The 17,771-nt window shown below is 39.6% G+C and overlaps 1 protein-coding gene across 2 annotated transcripts in view; it reads right to left on the minus strand.

The window, feature by feature from the left end:
- Window positions 1-859: 859 nt before the first annotated feature.
- LOC102025583 (protein FAM170A-like) overlaps window positions 860-17,771 on the minus strand; it is a 42,248-nt gene continuing 25,336 nt past the window's right edge. The window contains exons 1-4 of one of the 2 annotated variants that reach the window (XM_005382997.2): window positions 8,082-8,311; window positions 6,363-6,488; window positions 5,055-5,147; window positions 860-3,694 (exon numbers count right to left, since the gene is read on the minus strand). In XM_005382997.2, coding sequence (XP_005383054.1) covers window positions 3,009-3,694; window positions 5,055-5,147; window positions 6,363-6,488; window positions 8,082-8,151 — 975 coding nt within the window. In that variant the 5' untranslated portion in view covers window positions 8,152-8,311 and the 3' untranslated portion in view covers window positions 860-3,008. Of the gene's footprint in view, window positions 3,695-5,054; window positions 5,148-6,362; window positions 6,489-8,081; window positions 8,312-17,771 lie in introns of those variants that run through there. The other variant, XM_013513627.1, reaches the window with a different exon arrangement.

A 17,771-nucleotide genomic window follows, 5' to 3' on the forward strand; every position in this document is an offset into this window, starting at 1 on the left:
TAGCTGCTTGATCGACAGACCCACTCTTTCTGAGAAAATAACAGGGCCATAGTGGTGACTGTGCCTGCCATCAAGTGTCTCCCAGTGGGAAGCAAGAACTGAGCACAGCCTATTGGCTTCGTGGATTTGGGGATATCAGCAGTGTGCTCTGGGTCCTCCTCAGTCTTTGCTCCATGAGGGCGAGCCCTTTCACCACTCCTCAGAGGTAGCAACAGTGGTCCAGAGGGGCGGTGCAGTGAAGGACATAGCAGCTGTCAGGAACTGGGCTGAAAACATGTTCAGGCAGCCACAAAGGCAGCCAGGACATGTTGGGGATAGTTATCCAGGGCCACGCTCAGCACACTGAGGACTAGGAGTGTGGCAGCTGCCAGTGACGCCTGATCCCCACTGGCTGCCAGAAGGAAGAGCATCTTCAGGCCTCAGTTTTATTATCTCACCTCGACTTTTACCTGTGGCGTGTTACCTTCACAGACACTGTCATTTTAAATAATGTACTTTCCACTTCCAAGACAGGATAGCTAAATCCAAAAGCCTATAAGACAGTAAATGGCAGGAAGGGATTTAAACTCACAGGTTTATGGTGTCAAAGAATGGTGTTGGTTTTTTTTTTTTTTTTTTTTCCCTCCAAAATTCTTTGTGCATCTCACTAATCAATGAAGAACACATGGTCTCTCCTGAGGTAAAATACATCTCTTGTTGTTTCATTATATCATGATAATTAGTATGATAATATGCACTGCTTCATGGGACTTTTCATTTCAACTGGTCAAAGTAGAAGAAACTCTCTTCTCAAACCTGGTCTGCATCAAATAAGGTACAAGGGGTAACAAGTAGTAACTGACTCAAGATATTAGAGGCAAAACAAAAGTTTATTGAAGATTTCAGAGGAGATGCTCAGGGAATTAAAGTAACAGTTGACAAGGTGAGGTATTTTAAAGAACGGAGAATTGAAGAAAGACCGGCTTTTGAGGACTGTAGACCTCATTTGGAGTTGCACACAGAAGACTGTTCAAAGGTAAAAGTCAACATCTCTGTGTCTTCTCCTTAAAATTTCCAAGCTATCACTACAGATTGTCCAACAGGCATAGATAGGTCAGCCACCAAGTCAGATAGTGAAGTAAGGGCCTCCTTTGGCTACTGGCATTCATTTTTCTGCAGTTGGGGTGGGATGGAGAAGACCTTTTCCCATGAAGAAAACAGAAACTACGAGGCGGGTAAAGTAACCGCAACCATTTTGGCTCCTGTTTGTATGTGCATGTGCACTAGAGCAGATAATCGTCACACAAAGAGATAATCAGAAGGACAGAAAAATCGATAAATTTGTTAAAAGATAAATAAATATGCACGTAAGTAGGGGCCCCAAATGCCTTCTGGCAGTTTCAGTCTTCATAATGATAAACTTATATAGAAGATACAATTTCTAAAGAAAGTCCTTGTCATTTGTACATTTAACTATTCTAATATCTCTTCCCCAAAATATGAGTTGTGATTGAAAAAATAATATGAATTTTAAATTTAGAAAAAGAATTATGGTAAAAGACCTATTGCTGTTAATCCCCCTCAAAAGAATGCCCCTGGCTTTGAACGCATGTATCCCATCCTTCTTGCCAATTTCTGAAGCATGTTTGGAAGTCCTCTTTCAAGAGTGTCCTCAGTTATGCTATCCTGGCTAACTGGATGTCCTGAATCAATTCAAAAGGTACAGTGCATCTTCCCTACTGGCCCGGCACATTTTGAATTGATTCAGGACGTCAAGAGAACCAAGAGAGCATTACTAGAGACGCTCACCAAAGGCTTCCAGAAATGCTTCAGAAAGTGGCAAAAATGATGGAATAAGTGTGTTCAAAGCCAGGGGCATTACTGTGAGAGATGTTAACAGCAATGGGCTGTTAACTATAATAATTTTTAAAAATTTAAGTAGTCACAATATTCTTGATCACACCACATAAAGTCTGGGAACTGTCCATAATACATTCCAAATTGTCAGGTTTTCATTTTTGTTCCTCAGTGGGAGATGACAAAGAGTGACAAACAGGAATTAAAAATTATATTGGAAATTGCTGAGAATTAAACAAGTCACATGTCAGGTAAATAATTAAATGTACAAAGGATACCTTCCAAAAATTGGTGAGACTTATGATTTTAAAGTTATTAAGATTAAAGTGGCACTCTGATTGTGGGGACACCTCTATGTACACCTTTTACCTTCCTTCTTAGCATGACTGTATACGTTTGTAAACCTACACATGCGCAAACTTAGAGAAGCCAAAGGTTGGGTTTTAGTTATTTTTTGTTCCATCCATAAAGTTACATGTCCTTTCCTCAATCAATTTATGTTCAACCAAGTAATATGCTGAGAAGTAGATCACAGTTCACCATGGGAGACAGTCTGTCATCACTGTTATAGAAACAGCTAGAGAGAATGTATCAAAGTATTAAAGTACATTTTGAGGAAAATAAGTGTCTGGGAGTGAATGCAGGGCAGATGAGGCATTACAATCGGCACTGCCAAAGTTCTGTATGTTTTGACATTTCTTGCATCATGTGTGTATTTGCAGATGTTAATGTGGGCAGTAATAAAGTTGAATGGTTTCAGGGCTACATGGTGAGTCTCTGAGCCCTGTTTAAGCTAACATAAAATATAGAGAAGCTGTCTCGATGAATTTGTGCTGACTTTCTTCTTGTCTTTTAGGAGCTGAAAGAGTGTTTATTTATAAGCATCACCCCCCTGGAAATGTTTGTTTTGGCGCTGAACCGAAACTGCTCAGCTGCATTTGGCACCCGACCTTGGGGGAAGAAGCTGGACATTGTATGGCCAAGAGCACAGTCTGTGTTCCTGTGGTTGACTTTTGGAACTGGTTTTGTTTCTTTGTGATCAGGGGTCGTACTTGATTTCTCGGGGGCTGGTTTTGGATGAAACAAAAAAAAGATTCCTGGTGGCCCCATAAACTATTGCCTCTTATTTGTATCAAGAAATATGAGTGATTTCATTTTCAGTGAATAAATAATTAAAAAACCACCCAAAATATTATCAGAAAAACTACCAACACGCAGAAAAGAGTCGCTAGATAGCCCTGAGATATTTTGTTTATCTCAATATTCTGCCTCCTTTGAATCTTCTTTGTCTTCCTCTTTGGCTTTAGTTTGGCAAGTGCGAGGTGAAAATTAAGGCACTCGATAGCCTCCTCGCCCGCATGCTCCACGTGCCTCTTCAGCGATTCCACTGTGGGGAAGAGTTTGTGGCATCCCATGCACTGGAATTCATCTTCCAGGCCCACCGGCTCATCCGGGGCTTGGATGCTGCCCCCTGCCTCCTGATCCCGAGGCCCTGATGGTCTCTCAGCCTCTTCCCTTTGCTCCTGGACTTCACTGGGGGAGCTGTCCTCACTATCACTTAAAGTGTCCCTTAGGGAAGGGAGGCTGAGCTTTGGAAGCAGCTTCCTAGGAATGCTAACACTTGCTGCTCTTATCCTCTTTTGGGGCGGCTCCAGGTCTTCTGCATCCCCTAAGGCATCTGCACCCCTTTTCTTTGGGACTTGCATGTAGTAAACTTTCATGACGCGTTTCTTTTCAGAAGATTCTGAAGATGATGAGTGGCTATCCAAGAAGCATGGGGAAGGGGAACGCAAGTTATAACGTAATTTCTCCCTTTCCATCATGTCTTCATCTAAAGGCATCTCCGGTGATCCAAGACCTGCAACATATTGAGGTAACTGATTTCAAAACTAAGGAGATAGGGTCTGGGGATTTAGCTCAGTGGCACAGCGCCTTCCTGGCAAGCGCGAGGTCGTGAGTTCGATTCCTGGTACTGGAAAAAAACCCACCCCCCCACCCCCACAAAAAAAAAAAACCAAAAGAAAAAACCCAAAAAAAAATTAAGGAGATAAGATGCCAGCAGAATGTCTATGGGAGTGCCTGTGTGGAATTGTTATTTGAAGTGTATACTTTGCATGGCTATAAGGAAAGTGGGTTGTGCGGTTTCTCTTGGAGACCGATTTTCTCTATTGTTATCTCTACCTTTAGCTCTACTTCTGTCTCTCTCTGTCCTGTCCATTTCCACCTGCAACTCCAACTCAACCTACACCTCAGTCTTTATCTCCATCTGCATCTTTATCTCCATCTCCATCTCCATTCCATCTCTGCCCCTATAGCTGTACACACACTGGTACATATCTGGTGAATGCTTCTGGTACTGGAAAAGTGAATAGTAACACATGTACTCATGTGTGTGTGGCAGTGTATTATGTGGAATTATGGTGCCCGTGACCCATTGTGTGATTGTTTGTTAGATGGTGTGAATGAAAGGAAGCTGTGTGCGCTACAAGGAGCCACATGTGCTAGGGGAAATGTTTTCTTTTAATTTTTTTTTTTTAAGAAAAAAAACAAAGACAAAAACAAAAACAAAACACAAAAACTATATAAACGATACAGTAGGGGAAATATTTTGACCTCAGCACATGCAGCTCTATAAAGGGCTGAAAGCCTGGTAAAAGAAGTGATAATTAAGCAAGAGAATATGCATTTTAAAAGGCATCCAGTTCTTGTGATGTGTGTAACATGCAAAGTCAAAACAGGTTATCCATGTGAGATGATCTGTAGCTCTTCAAGGGATTCGTGTGTAAAGTGGTAGATTGAGAATGGCTATATGCAGGGATGAGGGTGTAAGGCTGTGCCTATGTAATGCTGATAAGGAATGGGACACAAAACGAGTGAAGAAGGAAAGAAGTTACAGGCCTCTCCTGTGCGTAAAGCAGTGTGACATGTGAGTGTGTGAGGTTGGTTTTATGCCGAACAGATGGAGAAGTGCTGAGCATTTCCCCTACACATGGCTGCAGGATCCGCTGCCTCATCCACACCTGTCTCAGTGTTCCCTGGGAAACCTGTGCTGAGGAGTTTTGTTCTTTTCTTCAAGGCATATTTCCTGTATGTCCATTCCCAGTGTAGTCAGATTTGTTTGCTCTGTGGCCCTTTGATCTAAGTGAAGGGAAAGTGAGGCAAGTAGGCTTTGGACAAGCAGCTCAGCAGAGCGCGGGTCACCTTCACATTTGCCTTACCATCTTGCTTCGTAAGGCTGCAGTGGCCAGAAGGAGAGACTCCGGAGCAATCCTCTAAGTTGGTGGAATTCTCTTCTGCTCCTTGACGCAAGCCTAGGATTTAAGGAGCAAAATAAAAATGATAGAGAACATAGAAGTAGGGGTTCTAGCCTTGGAGGGAAAGACAAAAGAAGTGGGTATAAAAAGAACTAACATGTAATATATGGATATACAGCCTCCATACGATGTATGTTGTTAGTATGTATTATAAGCAAATACCAATAAAAATATTTAGAAAAGAAAAAATCCAGAGCTATGTGAAGATCTAAAATATATGAGCAGAGTGTGTAAGATGAAGTGGCTATTAATGATGTAGAAAATAAAAAGAACTACTGTATTCTGTTTGGTTAAGATAGAAAGATAGAGTCTACTAATTTTACCAAACAACATGTGTTAGTGTACCGAAATATAGGCAACAGAATATTCAAAACATCGTCTTACTCTCTTCGTAATGAAAACAATCCTAATGTTCAACAAAGTTTAGTCAGTAATCAATTATTTCTATTCTTGTAATGGAATATATGCAATTATGAGAATTGACAAACAGAAGTCAGCTGCAACATGAACAATAGCCACACATATAAACATGAACTAAGAGGAATCAGACGTGAAGTATAGAATTTGCCCTTCTATTCACACAAAGTTTACAAAACTGACAAATAAATAAAAAACACAGAGATAAGGAATGTAGTGTCATCAGGAAGTCCGAGCAGTTACCACTGTTTGGATGGTAGAAATAAACACCGAGTCAGAGGAATTCCTATGCATCTGGAATAGTATGGCAATGAGAGGTGAGGCTAGGGACTTCAGATTGGCGTGTGTAACAATATGTTTGAGAACACTGAGTATGAAAAACCTACGGATGTGTTGTGTTCTTGGGTTGGGTATCTGTACCTTATCTCAGAGGCATTTATGAGGACCCTAATATTTTGGACCAGGCAGTCTGCCGTACTCGACACTGGGTCAAACTGACCTGCCACCCCTATGTGTCTCTGATCACACTCTCGTCTCCTCAGTAATTCTCCCACCATTTGCTGAGCAGAACCCAGTACTCCACTGGTTTTGCAGTTCTCTCTTGCATTTTTCTTTTGGTATTTATTGCTCCCACTGCTGCTTACTATAGCTGCCTGTGTAAAACTATGTGGAGGAACATTTCAGTTTCTTCCTGGGCAGCCTCGAGTCAAGTGATTGTCAGAGCCATTCAACTCAGTTCCGGGATACCGAGCCCCTTGCTTACTTTCTGCATCTTGTTTAATCATTACTTCATACCTGCACCGATGGATTTGTCTTCATAAGAGAAGCGATTCGAGGAATCAATAAAGGTCTCTTCCTGGTCTCGAGCTGGGGCCACTTCATTGTTTCTCCCTGGCAGGTCATCTTGAGAATCTAAGTCTTCTGAAAAATAGAGTGAGAGACATGATTCTAGTTGGGTGTTAATGGGTATTTAAGTAGTATGGTTTCCATTACTAAAATATTTAAATGTAGGATGCAATATTGACTTCTCAGATCACTGTATTTGTTGCCTCCCCTCATTCAGCTTGTCCAAACTGCTGTGCTGTACTTAACTGAGCTACTTTGTGTTGAACTATGATTGTATAATTATATTTCCTACAAAGGAAAATGAGGAGAAGTGGCACGTGCCACTTCTATGACCACACAACCCTCTACGTCACTCTGTGAACTTTCCTTTTGTGGTGGAATGGGACATTGATAACCCTTGGTCGGCTTGAGTGCTCTGTGTCTATGATGACTGTTTTCTTCCACCTCAGCCTATGAACTGACCTGCTGACAGCATATGCTGAGCTCATGCTCATGGAAGATGTAGCCCATCGTGTACCAGTTACTGCACCTTGGTCTGTTCTGATCAAACAGGTTGTGACATGTTATTGAGAGACAGTCTGATTTGGTGGATAGTAAGGAGGTTTGATCTTATGTTTGATCGTAATATTTATCTTCTCCCAGCCTATTTTGCTTTGTTTTTTGGTTTGTGGAATTAGTAAGTGTGAATATGTGCTTTAGATATTTCCTAATTTCTAATCACTGACATCTTTGAATATGTACTCATTTTATTGAAGGTGAACTGAAGCTGACTTCACTCTCCAGACCACTCCACACCAGGAACTGTAGCAAAACACATAGACCTCACACCTTGTTGAAAGCTTCAGACATTTCTCAGAGATAAACCACTCTTTGGAATGTTGGGCTTAGCTCCCACCTCTGAGCTATGGTCCTGCTTCACAGGAGTTAATTGTTTGCTGTCAATCTCCAAGGTAACCAAATGTTTAATTTCCAGTGTTTCCATAAAATGCCAAATCTCATTTACTTAATTAACTTAATTCACTATTCATGGTTAAATACTGTTTATGTTCATGTGAGCTTGTGTATTTCTTTATGTATATAACCTGTTTTTCTACCATTTCACGGAGGAGCCGTGCATGAACATGTTCATAGTCTGAAACAAAGTTTTCACTCTTGACAAAATAAGTTCTTTCTGATATTATACTTTTTCCTGCACATATAAGTGTTTCAAGGTTTTTAAAAAAGTATTTTCTTTGCTTCTGTGAGGCACAGTTTCTCTTTCAATGAAAGGTAAAAAGAATTCTGTTAGAAAATAACATGATTTGCTTCCCTGGTGCCCTTAAGGAAGAAGTCAAATGACAGAAAATGCATTTTCAAAGGAAAAATTTACTCTACAACTGTAACCCGTAAACCCCGAGGGACTCTCTACAGCTAACCTAGGCCTTTGACAAGAGAGAAAACATCTGGGTCGTCTTAAGCTTTTCTTGACTCTCAGACTACCTCCTCTCAGGAAGACACACACACACACACACACACACACACACACACACACACATGCTTCTCCCCTTCAGTCACTTCTCTCCCTCTTTCTCTCTTCTCTGTTACTGCACCACAAACTAGAAATCCTCTCTTATCCCTGTTTAGAAGGCAATTCCTGCTTCCCTATTCCCAGAATATGCTAACACTTACGTCTGGCTCTCTTCTCTGGCTGTTCCACAAGTGATGGCTCAAGGTGCTTAGTTTTTCTTTTATGCTTCATTATTTTACTGTGGATAATAACTGATATCCAGGTCAGCTTCTAAAACTCTGCTGTTGAAAATTTAATTGATGATGGTAAATAATGAAATTTGTATAACCAAAAAGCAGGAGACAACCCAGAAAGCTATCTGCTCAGTAGGACCTACTCCAGAAAAATGCTGTCCACACTGTGGTTGGTATCAGTTATGACAGAAGCTTGGCAGTGGTCTATGACCTATCCATGACATCCATAGAGTTCTGGGACCCACCCAGAATTCATAGCACTGCAGCACTGCTAAAACCCAGTGACTAGGTTGATGGTTATCATTTCTCTGATGGAAGTTCTATCATTTACTTGTACTTTCCTGTCTTTTTTGTTTGTTTGTTTGTTTTTCTTCCAGTACCAGGAATCGAACTCATGACCTTTTGCTTGCCAGGCAGGTGCTGTGCTGCTGAGCTAAATATCATCCCCTGTACTCTCCTGTCTTACACTTCATACCCAAATAGAGCACATATGATATTGATTAAACAGAAGGAAGCCTTTTACATGTCTAAGGGTGCAACATCACTACACCTCCCCAATGATGATGATACAGCAGCATCATTGAGGATTAGGCTTACTACCATGCTTATCTCTTAGGAAATAGTAAATGTATCTTCTTTATATTATTTAAATTATGTAGAGGCACATGTGAGATGCATATTGCAATATAGCTGTAGATTTGAAAATATCTCATATATCCATATAAATCTAGCATACATCCGTATAATTCTTCTGCTACTAGGACCATTCCTAGGTGTCTTCCCAAGCAGATATCTGTCCCTTGTCACTCTTCTTTGCCACTTCTTCATTGGTTGGCAGACAGATAACCATTGGTTTCATAAAACTTGGTCTTTGTGAGGAATTCTTTTCTCAAGGCTGAAGAGCTTGCTTCCCATGATTATGTTACTGCTCCTACCCCGACCTTTGGAGACATCTAAGTCTTGTACAGAATTTAAACTCTGACATACTTTATTTTTTCTCTCACTGTTATAGAATATATTGCACCTGTTAAGATTAATGCATGTTTCTTCTCAATCTTAGAAACTGCCATTGGATCCAGCCTGTGGCTTAGCCTCCTTCAGGTTCCTTTACCCCCAAAGTCCTGCCTCTGGTTCTCATTTTCCATGAGCACTGTAAACTAGGCATATTTACTAAAAAGTTCTTACTAAAGGCCTTATCTTCAAATGTCACCTGAAGAAGGGTTTTGAATCAGCTTTCCAGTTGCCTTGACAAAATACCCAACACCCACAACTTGCGAGAGGAGAGGTTTGTTTGGATCACACTTCCCAGTGTGTTCAGTGTATGATTGCTGGCTCCAAGGCAGAAACAGCATGGTGGAAGTGTGTGCTGGAGGAAGGTTGCTTATCCCGTAGCATCCAAGAAGCATACAGAGAGCCAGGAGCAGCCAGAGTTCAGAATACACCCTTATAGATCAACCCCTATGATCCACTTCCAAACTAGGCTCCACCTCCTAGCAGCACATCCAGCAGGAACTCATCAATGGCCGAGTCTCATGAAGAATGTAGTGCCCTATGATCCAAGAGCTTTCCAAAGCCTCACCATTGAATTTATTAGAGTTTTGTGGATCATTTTGGATGATACCATAATGTGTGGTCAGTTCTTCAATAAATGAATTGGGAAGGGATAAAATTTAGCCCATAGCAACCTCCCAAGGAACTTGCCAGTTGGGTGCTTTCCCTAGGTTTGCATAGTATGACCTTCTGGGTAGCTTGCTTTTCTGTGTTTTTTCATCCCTTCCTCCCTGTCATGCTTTTTTAAAAGTCATAGCTTTTTGACATAATGCTAGAGGCCTTTCTAGCAGTAAATTCATAAAAGCAGAATTTTGAAGCCCTTGCCTGAGTACGAAGTCCTGCTTTATGGGGAATTGCTCACATTTTGGCAAACTCTCCTATTTGCATCTTTATATTTCACACAACTTCCCCTGAATAAGGCACCTTCAAGATCCTCTCCAAGGAATGCTAATTCCAGCTGGTCTGGGACATCCAGCTTATGCAGCTCCTTTGTCACATAGCCCTTCCCTTCCTTTGAAGACTTAGTATTTCCTCAGTTAGGTCACACTTCACTTAATCCCAAATTAGTAATCTCATATCAAGAGGCAAGATGAGGACAAATCTGGAGTTAGAAAAGAATTGTCTTATAAGACATCTGCAGTAGTTGAAATTTTTCTGTAGTATTTAAGCATTGAGGAGCATTACCAAGCCCAGGTGGGTGAAGATTCTTGGGCCCATCAGCTGCCCACTGCTCTAGAGCTTAGACGACACAGGAATGAAGCCAGCTCCTAGTCCCATGATTCTCCACAGCAAAGAGCAATGGATTATCCACCCCAAAGACAGATAAGACTGAAGAATAGATGCCCACCCAGGAAGAGAGTCTCACTTTAGGCCTGACTCTGGACTCTTGTGTCTCCTGTGCTCTGGTGCAATGGGATCCCCAATGGACTGTGGCATTAGCTGTGGGCAAGACGGGCACCCAGAATGGAGGTATCTAGGTTAAGGTTGTCTCTCACGCATTCTTCCTCCAAAGAATGCGTGAGAGACAACTGTGGACCTTGAGGTGGATCTTTAGATTATTAATCTGGGCTCACTCTATTTTTTTGAGGTGGGCATTCATATGTATAAACTTCCCCTTTTCATTGTTTGCGTAGGTTCTCATGTGCCATCCTTGCATTGTGGTTTTCTAGTAGGAACTAATTTTTTCTGTGATACATTAATTATTTAAGAGTATTTTGTTTAATTGCCACATGTTTGCATAATTTCTTTGGTTCCTTTTTCTGTTGATTTTGACTTCAGTGCACTACGATGTAATAATATGCATGGGATAGCTTTGGCTCTTTTCATTTACTTTAGCATGCTTTATGGGCTTGTATGTAGTCTATTTTGGAGAAGATTGTGTATGTGACTGAGAAGAATATATACATTGTTGTAGTTTGGTAAAACACTCTATAGGTCGCTATTAAATCCATTTGTTCGAACGTAGGTTAACTCCATTTTTTTCTCTAGTTGATCTATTCATGATAGTAGAATATTAAGTTTCCCAAATCTAATTGTATTGATGTTTATCTAATCTTTTATGTCTAATAGTGTTTGTTTTATGAAGTTGGGTGCACTGTTGTATTTATTGTTTCATTGTATTTATCATCCTTATCTCTTTGTGTTGAACTGTTCCCTTAATCAATGCATATTGTGACCTTCCATGCTGCTTCTAAACAATTTTGGCTTGAAATGCACTTTATCTGAAACTTTGATACTCTTTCTTGTTTTTGCAGTCCCATTGCACAGAATATTATTTTCCACCCTTTTATTTTTTTAGTCTATGAATTTCATTTTGGATTAGATATGTTTCTTGTATACATAATACTGTTGAATTTTGGTTTTGATACAACTTGCTAATCTATATGTTCTAATTGGATAATTGATTCCATTGACATTGAGAGTTATTACTAAAGCACTGACATTCTTGTCACTGCTTTATTTCTATTTTCTTTTTTCTACCTTATGGCTAACTGCTTACCCTGTTGGTATTTTCATTCCATTATGATTTTGGGCATCATTGGCTCTGTGGTCTGTTTCTAGGATCATTGAAAAATGTTTTAAGAGCTGTTTTGTTAGTAATGAATTTCTTAAGGCCTCCTTTGTTATGGAAAAACTTTGCTTTTCCATCAGTTTTGAAAGATAGTTTTGCAGTATATGTTAGTTTTGATTGGCAGTTGTTTTCTTTTAGGGCTTGAATTGCTTTAAGCTCTCTTGACCTTTGAGGTTTGTGTTGAGAAGTTTGCTGTAATTTGTATAGGTTTTTCTTTAAAAGAAATTTGTTATTTTTAACATCTTTTTAGTATTCTGTCCTTGTTGATCATGGCTATTTGTGGTTGTATGTGCTGTGCTTGTATACATGTCAAATTCTTTTCCCATATTTGGAAATTTTCCTGCTATTATTTATGTAAACAGGTTTTTATGTCATTTGTGCTGTCTTCTGATTTTTTTAAACTAATTCCAATTAATCTTAGTCTTCTTTGCATCATCTATTAGTTTTTTGATTCACTTTCCATGTTCCTTTGTTGTTTATAAGGTATCTCTGAATATATGGTCACCTGCATCAGTCCTGTCTTCTAGTTCTGACACTGTGACCACATTTGTCATTTCTGCTGACTATATTTCAATAGAAATATTTTATGCATTTCTGTTTGGTACGTTTTCATTGATTCTAATTCTTTACTAAATTGTTCACTCATGTTTTGTATTATATTGTGTAGTTCAGCTAGTTTTTTATGAGTATCTTCTGTAAGTTTACTGATCATTTTGTTTACTAAGTCCATTATGTAATGAGTTATGTCATCTTTGAACTTGCTCAGCATCATATTGATCAGTATTTTTGTCTCCTCTTTTTTATTTTATATAATTTAGCTGTTTGTCTTTTGATTCCTGCCCCATGGATGAGGGAAGTTGGGAAATTTTGGAGGCATTTTGTTGCCTTGCTAATATTTTTTGTGTGTATGTGTGTGTGTGCACATGCACCCACACTTGGGCTGAGGTTTGTAAGTCGATTATAGTGGTACGACTTTATCCCAAGTAGGGAAACTTCTTTAGTTAGTGTATGCTTTTCAGTGATGTACTCTGATCATGGGTAACTCTAGGCTTTTGTCTCTTACCAAGCCACCTCCGTTAATTGGGGAGTGGAGGGTGCAGTGTAATTGGCCCACCACCCAGTTCTTTGGAAATGAACCACAGTATTATTGATGATATAAAGAAGCACCAAATATTGGCATATAGTAAAAATGAATTAATAGCAACAACTAAGCTACCTTGGAAATAATAGCAAAATCAGCCATAGTAATAGTCAAAGACAAACTGGATATTGACATACCATAAGAAATAATAAAAGCTACTACTGTATCACCCTTAACCAGAAGAGGTTTATAATTATAATTTAGGTAGACACAAAATTTGACATACAATAAACATATACTAAATCCAACAACTATATCACCATAATAGAAAGGAATTCAATAATAATAGCAATATAACTAACTAAAACATAAAGATTAATAAATCTTAATAGTAATACTAGCAAAGATGGAAGGATTGGGAAATGGGAGAATGAAAGAAGTAAAATTTGAAAAATAAAGAAAAAGAAGATAGGAAGGAAGAGAAAAAATGCATAAAGGAGCCTATTAAGGCGCAGAAGATTAATAGAATTAGATAAATGTAACAGAAATAACAAACAAGAAAAGGAAGGAAAAACAAAAATGAGAGAGTAACATAAAGAAAAACCTTCAATCTCCCCCAAAATAAACAATGGTGAAATTTTTTTTTACAAAAGAGAAACAAATTTTTAAAAATTCTCCAGGTTTTTGAATGAGATTTCTTTCCAAGGTCTGCAGTATTGGAAAATACCAGATGTTGGGTAGGTATAGTGAGTCACTGCCAGGGTCTATTTTGTTTCCACACTCACTCTTTCTGTGTGTGAGTACTGAATCCTGCTCCACCTTTTCCATTGAGTGTGATTGGTCAATGATTTCCGCCCTAGAGCTATAATCACTCTAGTAGCTCCCAGTTCCGTTGTTCCTTTATGTACCTTAAGTCATAGATTCTTTCACATAGCTTTACAGTCTGTGGATTCATAACTTGACCTCCAGCCATACACTACAGGTTGTGATAACTGTCCAAGACAAGATGCATTCCTGTTAAAGTTGGTAGACAGAGAAAGCAAATAGACCATTGGTTGATGTCTTACTGGATGTAGGCAGTGTGTATGGGGGTATGTGTCAAACTGACTGCTGGATTTAATGCCAGTACGTTCAGGCCCAGCCCCCTCTGAAAGCAGCACAATTTGTGTGACTTTTCACCATGGAGGGTGGGGCTCCATGTCCTTCCCAATCTGAACTTAAACATTTTAGGGAGGTCTACATATAACCCATTCCCTCTCCATGACTGTCTCTTGTAGACATCTCCCACCAAGTCACCCTGTTATGGTGGTACCAGAAACCCTGAATTATAGTTGTTCTGTAGCTCACTCTGAAGCCGTTAACCCCTTCCCCAAATGCTTCTATTAAAACATTCTCAACCATGGTGGGCAGTGCACTAGATTTCTTCTCCTACTGTAGGCTGTCATGCAGAATAATTCACTTTCAGAGTAAAATCTCAGGCTGTTTTTGCAGTTTTCAGTATCCTTTTCTTGCTGCTGGTGCCGCTGATCCAGTCTGTTGTTTTTCCTTGCAGCTGACAACCTTCCTGGAGTTTCCCTTGTGTCAGCAGAGACAGGGCACCATCTCTAGGAGCTGTAATCAGCTTTTGAGACTGCTTTATTCTGTTCTCTTCTCTGCATTCCTATTTCTCCAACTTCTCTATAGTTTCTACTTTTCCTGTTAACTCCATCCCAGTTCCTGGAAATCTACTTTTTTTTTCCTTCACTAAGTTGTTGTTTTCCAGGTGCCACAATTCTAGGTCCTAGAGAGTCTGAATTTTGTTCTAGGGCAAAGTGTATCCTGAATTCAGCCATCCAGGCAAAGAAGAAGCCACTTCAGCCATTGTCTAAGGGGGTTAGGATTCTGTTTGAGCTGTTAGAAAAACTTGGTGTCATCCATGTGTTATTTTTTTTGGCATGCAGAATAAAAGAATTATAGGGTCATGGTACCTTCCACTCAGATTTGGAGGAAGGCCTCAGAGGCCAGGCAACGTGCCTCTGAGGGGGAAGTGCATGGTGCTATAAGAGTGAAGCCATAGGTGCAGTGGAGACCCCAAGAAGTAGAGATGCCAGAAATGTAGAACACCTGAGGGAAAATTGCAGGTAGTGGGCAAAGCCTTCCCAAGACAGAGGACAAGTGTGCTACAACTAGCATAAGAGTGGGAGTGCCCAAGCCCATTAGAACTCACATCTTACTACAACTTGCCCTGGGTTCTGGACATGAAGCTACAGTATTTAATATTTGCCCTGTTGGTTTTTGGTCTTTTGCCTGACTCCTTTCTATCCTCATATTTTTCTCTTTTGGAATGGGAATGTTTACTCAGTGCCATTTTATGTTGGAAGTGTTTAACCTTCTTTCTGATTTCTGTAGGGGTTCATAGTTATGAATTTGCCTTGAGTCTCATAGGAGACTGGACTTGAATGGTGCTGGAACTGTTAATACTTTTGTGACTCTTATAGATAGACTAAATGCATATTTGCGGGAAATCACTCGGACTGCTTCAAAGCTCAGAGGTATCTAAGGACACCCAAGGATGCGACCCCGCTTATCTAGCACAGGCACACAGTGGGATACAGTCATGTAACCATGACTTAGCACGGGTAAACATGCATGTGCTGGTTAGCACACTGTGTAAGAATGTAAACATGAGCTAACAACCTGTATAAAAATTATACAATAAAGATGCAGGTGGCTCTCATTCTGGCTCTCTGCTCTGCCCCATGCTGCCTGCACTTCATCCATGAGCATCTCCTTTGGGACCCCTGAGAGGGCTGAAAATTTTGCAAACTGAGATGGGTATGAGTCTTTGGGGAGGCAGGGTTAGAATGGTATGGTTTTGATCTAACATTTCCCCCAAAAATCTTCTATGGTCAGAAATGGGGCTTTTGGAATGGGTGAGCTCATGGGGCATTAGATGATTCCATTGATGAGTTATATATTTTAGCAGGTGAGGCCTGGTTGTAGGGATGGGTAACTGGCGGCTTAAATTGAAGGAGTATATCCTTGGTTTTGGGTGCTCCCTTCTCTTTCTGCTTTCTTGTTTTCATGGGTTGAACAGCTTTATTCACTAAGATATTTCCACCATGCCATTTCTGCCTTGGAGTCAGCCAACCATATATTGAACTCACTGAAAACTATGATCCAAATGTACCTCTTCTCCTCTAAATTGTAGGTGTCAGGTATTTTGTCCCAGCCATGAGAAAGCTAATACACATAGTATCTGTGGTGGATTACTTAATGGTCAGCATGAGTGCGAAAGCACAGCTGAACTGCATCAGCGTGGTTCTGAACATGGAAGACCCACCTGAAGATTGTTTCCAGAATGGCGTACAAGAAGAACAGGAAGGACAGGAAGGAAAGATTGCTTGCTACTTATTTTCCTGAAGAAAATAAGAGGCTTTTTTTTTCCAGTGGTTTTTTTTCCTTTTTTTTTCAAAGGAGATTTGGCTGCTTTCTTCCTTTGAGAGAGCTTCAATCCTCATCTTCATCTTGGACATCGTCTCCTGGCTTCCAGTGCAGATCTCTCAGCCTTGTGGCACAGATTGTTCACTCTGTTGATGCAGGCTTTTGAACTTCCAGGAAAAGCCCTTGGAACTTTCTGGTGCAGATCCTTGATACGGACTTGCAGAGGACAGTGCTGTGGGCTCCAAGACCTTGACCGGCTCCTTCTGGTCTTCAGTGTGCAAACATTTTACTCTCATCTATATCTGGCTGTAGTAAACATTTACTACTACAGTATCATTGTGCAATAAGTTTTATTTATGTCCTAAGAGAAAATTCTATTTCGGAAATGAAGGAATAGAACCAAAGGGTCTTGGAAAAGAAGTGAAGTAATGCCAGTTATAATACAAGATTAATAGTCTAAAAACCAAACATCACCTATCTCTAGTTTTGTATGCCCTGTATAAATCCTCACTCATGAAGTCCAGAGTATGTTTTTTTTTTAAGGAATTTTACTGTTTTGGTTTAATTTTTTATTTTTCTAAAAAACAACAAAGATTTTCTACTTTATCCAAGAATGTTTCAAATTTATTCTTGTTATTATCCTTAAGTCTTTCCAACCAAACACACTTTCTGGTACCTATCTTTCCCAATCACCATACCCAACTAAAGAAAAGTACCTTTAGTCCCTGAAGATATCTTTCTCTTTTTCTCAATATTTTTCACTCTTTCCCTTCTGAGTTCTTTATCATATACATCAATTTACCCTCTTTTAAACCATTACTAGTCTTTCTAATTTTCAAACCACAAATGCCTATGAATATGTGTAGCAGAGAAATATACCTTTCATGGAAAGGAAGAGTACAAGGAAAACATTTACTAGCAAATGATAAAACTTTCAAAATGAGAGCCTGGTGGGCAAGGCTAAGAAAATTTCTGTTCGTATTAAGTTTAATGTATCTTGGAGGCACAGTTATTCTATCCTTATTTGGCATTATTTGGTTTGTCTTTGTGGTCCATAAGAGTTTTCATTTGTTCATAACAAAATTATAAAAAAAAAGAACCATTATGTTTATAAAAACAATTACTACAAAAAGTTTTAAAACAATTTTTATTCTACCATCTACCTCTTTGGAGTAGACCATTCTCTAATAAATCATGATGACACAAATTAGTTTTTGATGTTTTTTTGCCCAAATTGAAATTTGGCAAGCATATGTAAGTCACTGATTAAAAAATGTTTATTAGTCCTTGAAATCCTAACATATGGAAACCATTGTCCAATGTTAAGAGTTTTTAAAACAGAAAACAAAAGGAAAGGGAAGAGGAGAGGAGAAGAGGGGAGGGAAAGGCAATGAAAGGAGGGAAGGGAAGAGGAGACGAGAGGACAGGAGAAGAGAGGAGAGAAGAGAAGAGAAGAGAAGAGAAGAGAAGAGAAGAGAAGAGAAGAGAAGAG

The sequence above is a fragment of the Chinchilla lanigera genome, unplaced genomic scaffold (assembly GCF_000276665.1).
Source record: "Chinchilla lanigera isolate Chin_1 unplaced genomic scaffold, ChiLan1.0 scaffold00019, whole genome shotgun sequence".
In the NCBI taxonomy this organism is placed as follows: domain Eukaryota; kingdom Metazoa; phylum Chordata; class Mammalia; order Rodentia; family Chinchillidae; genus Chinchilla; species Chinchilla lanigera.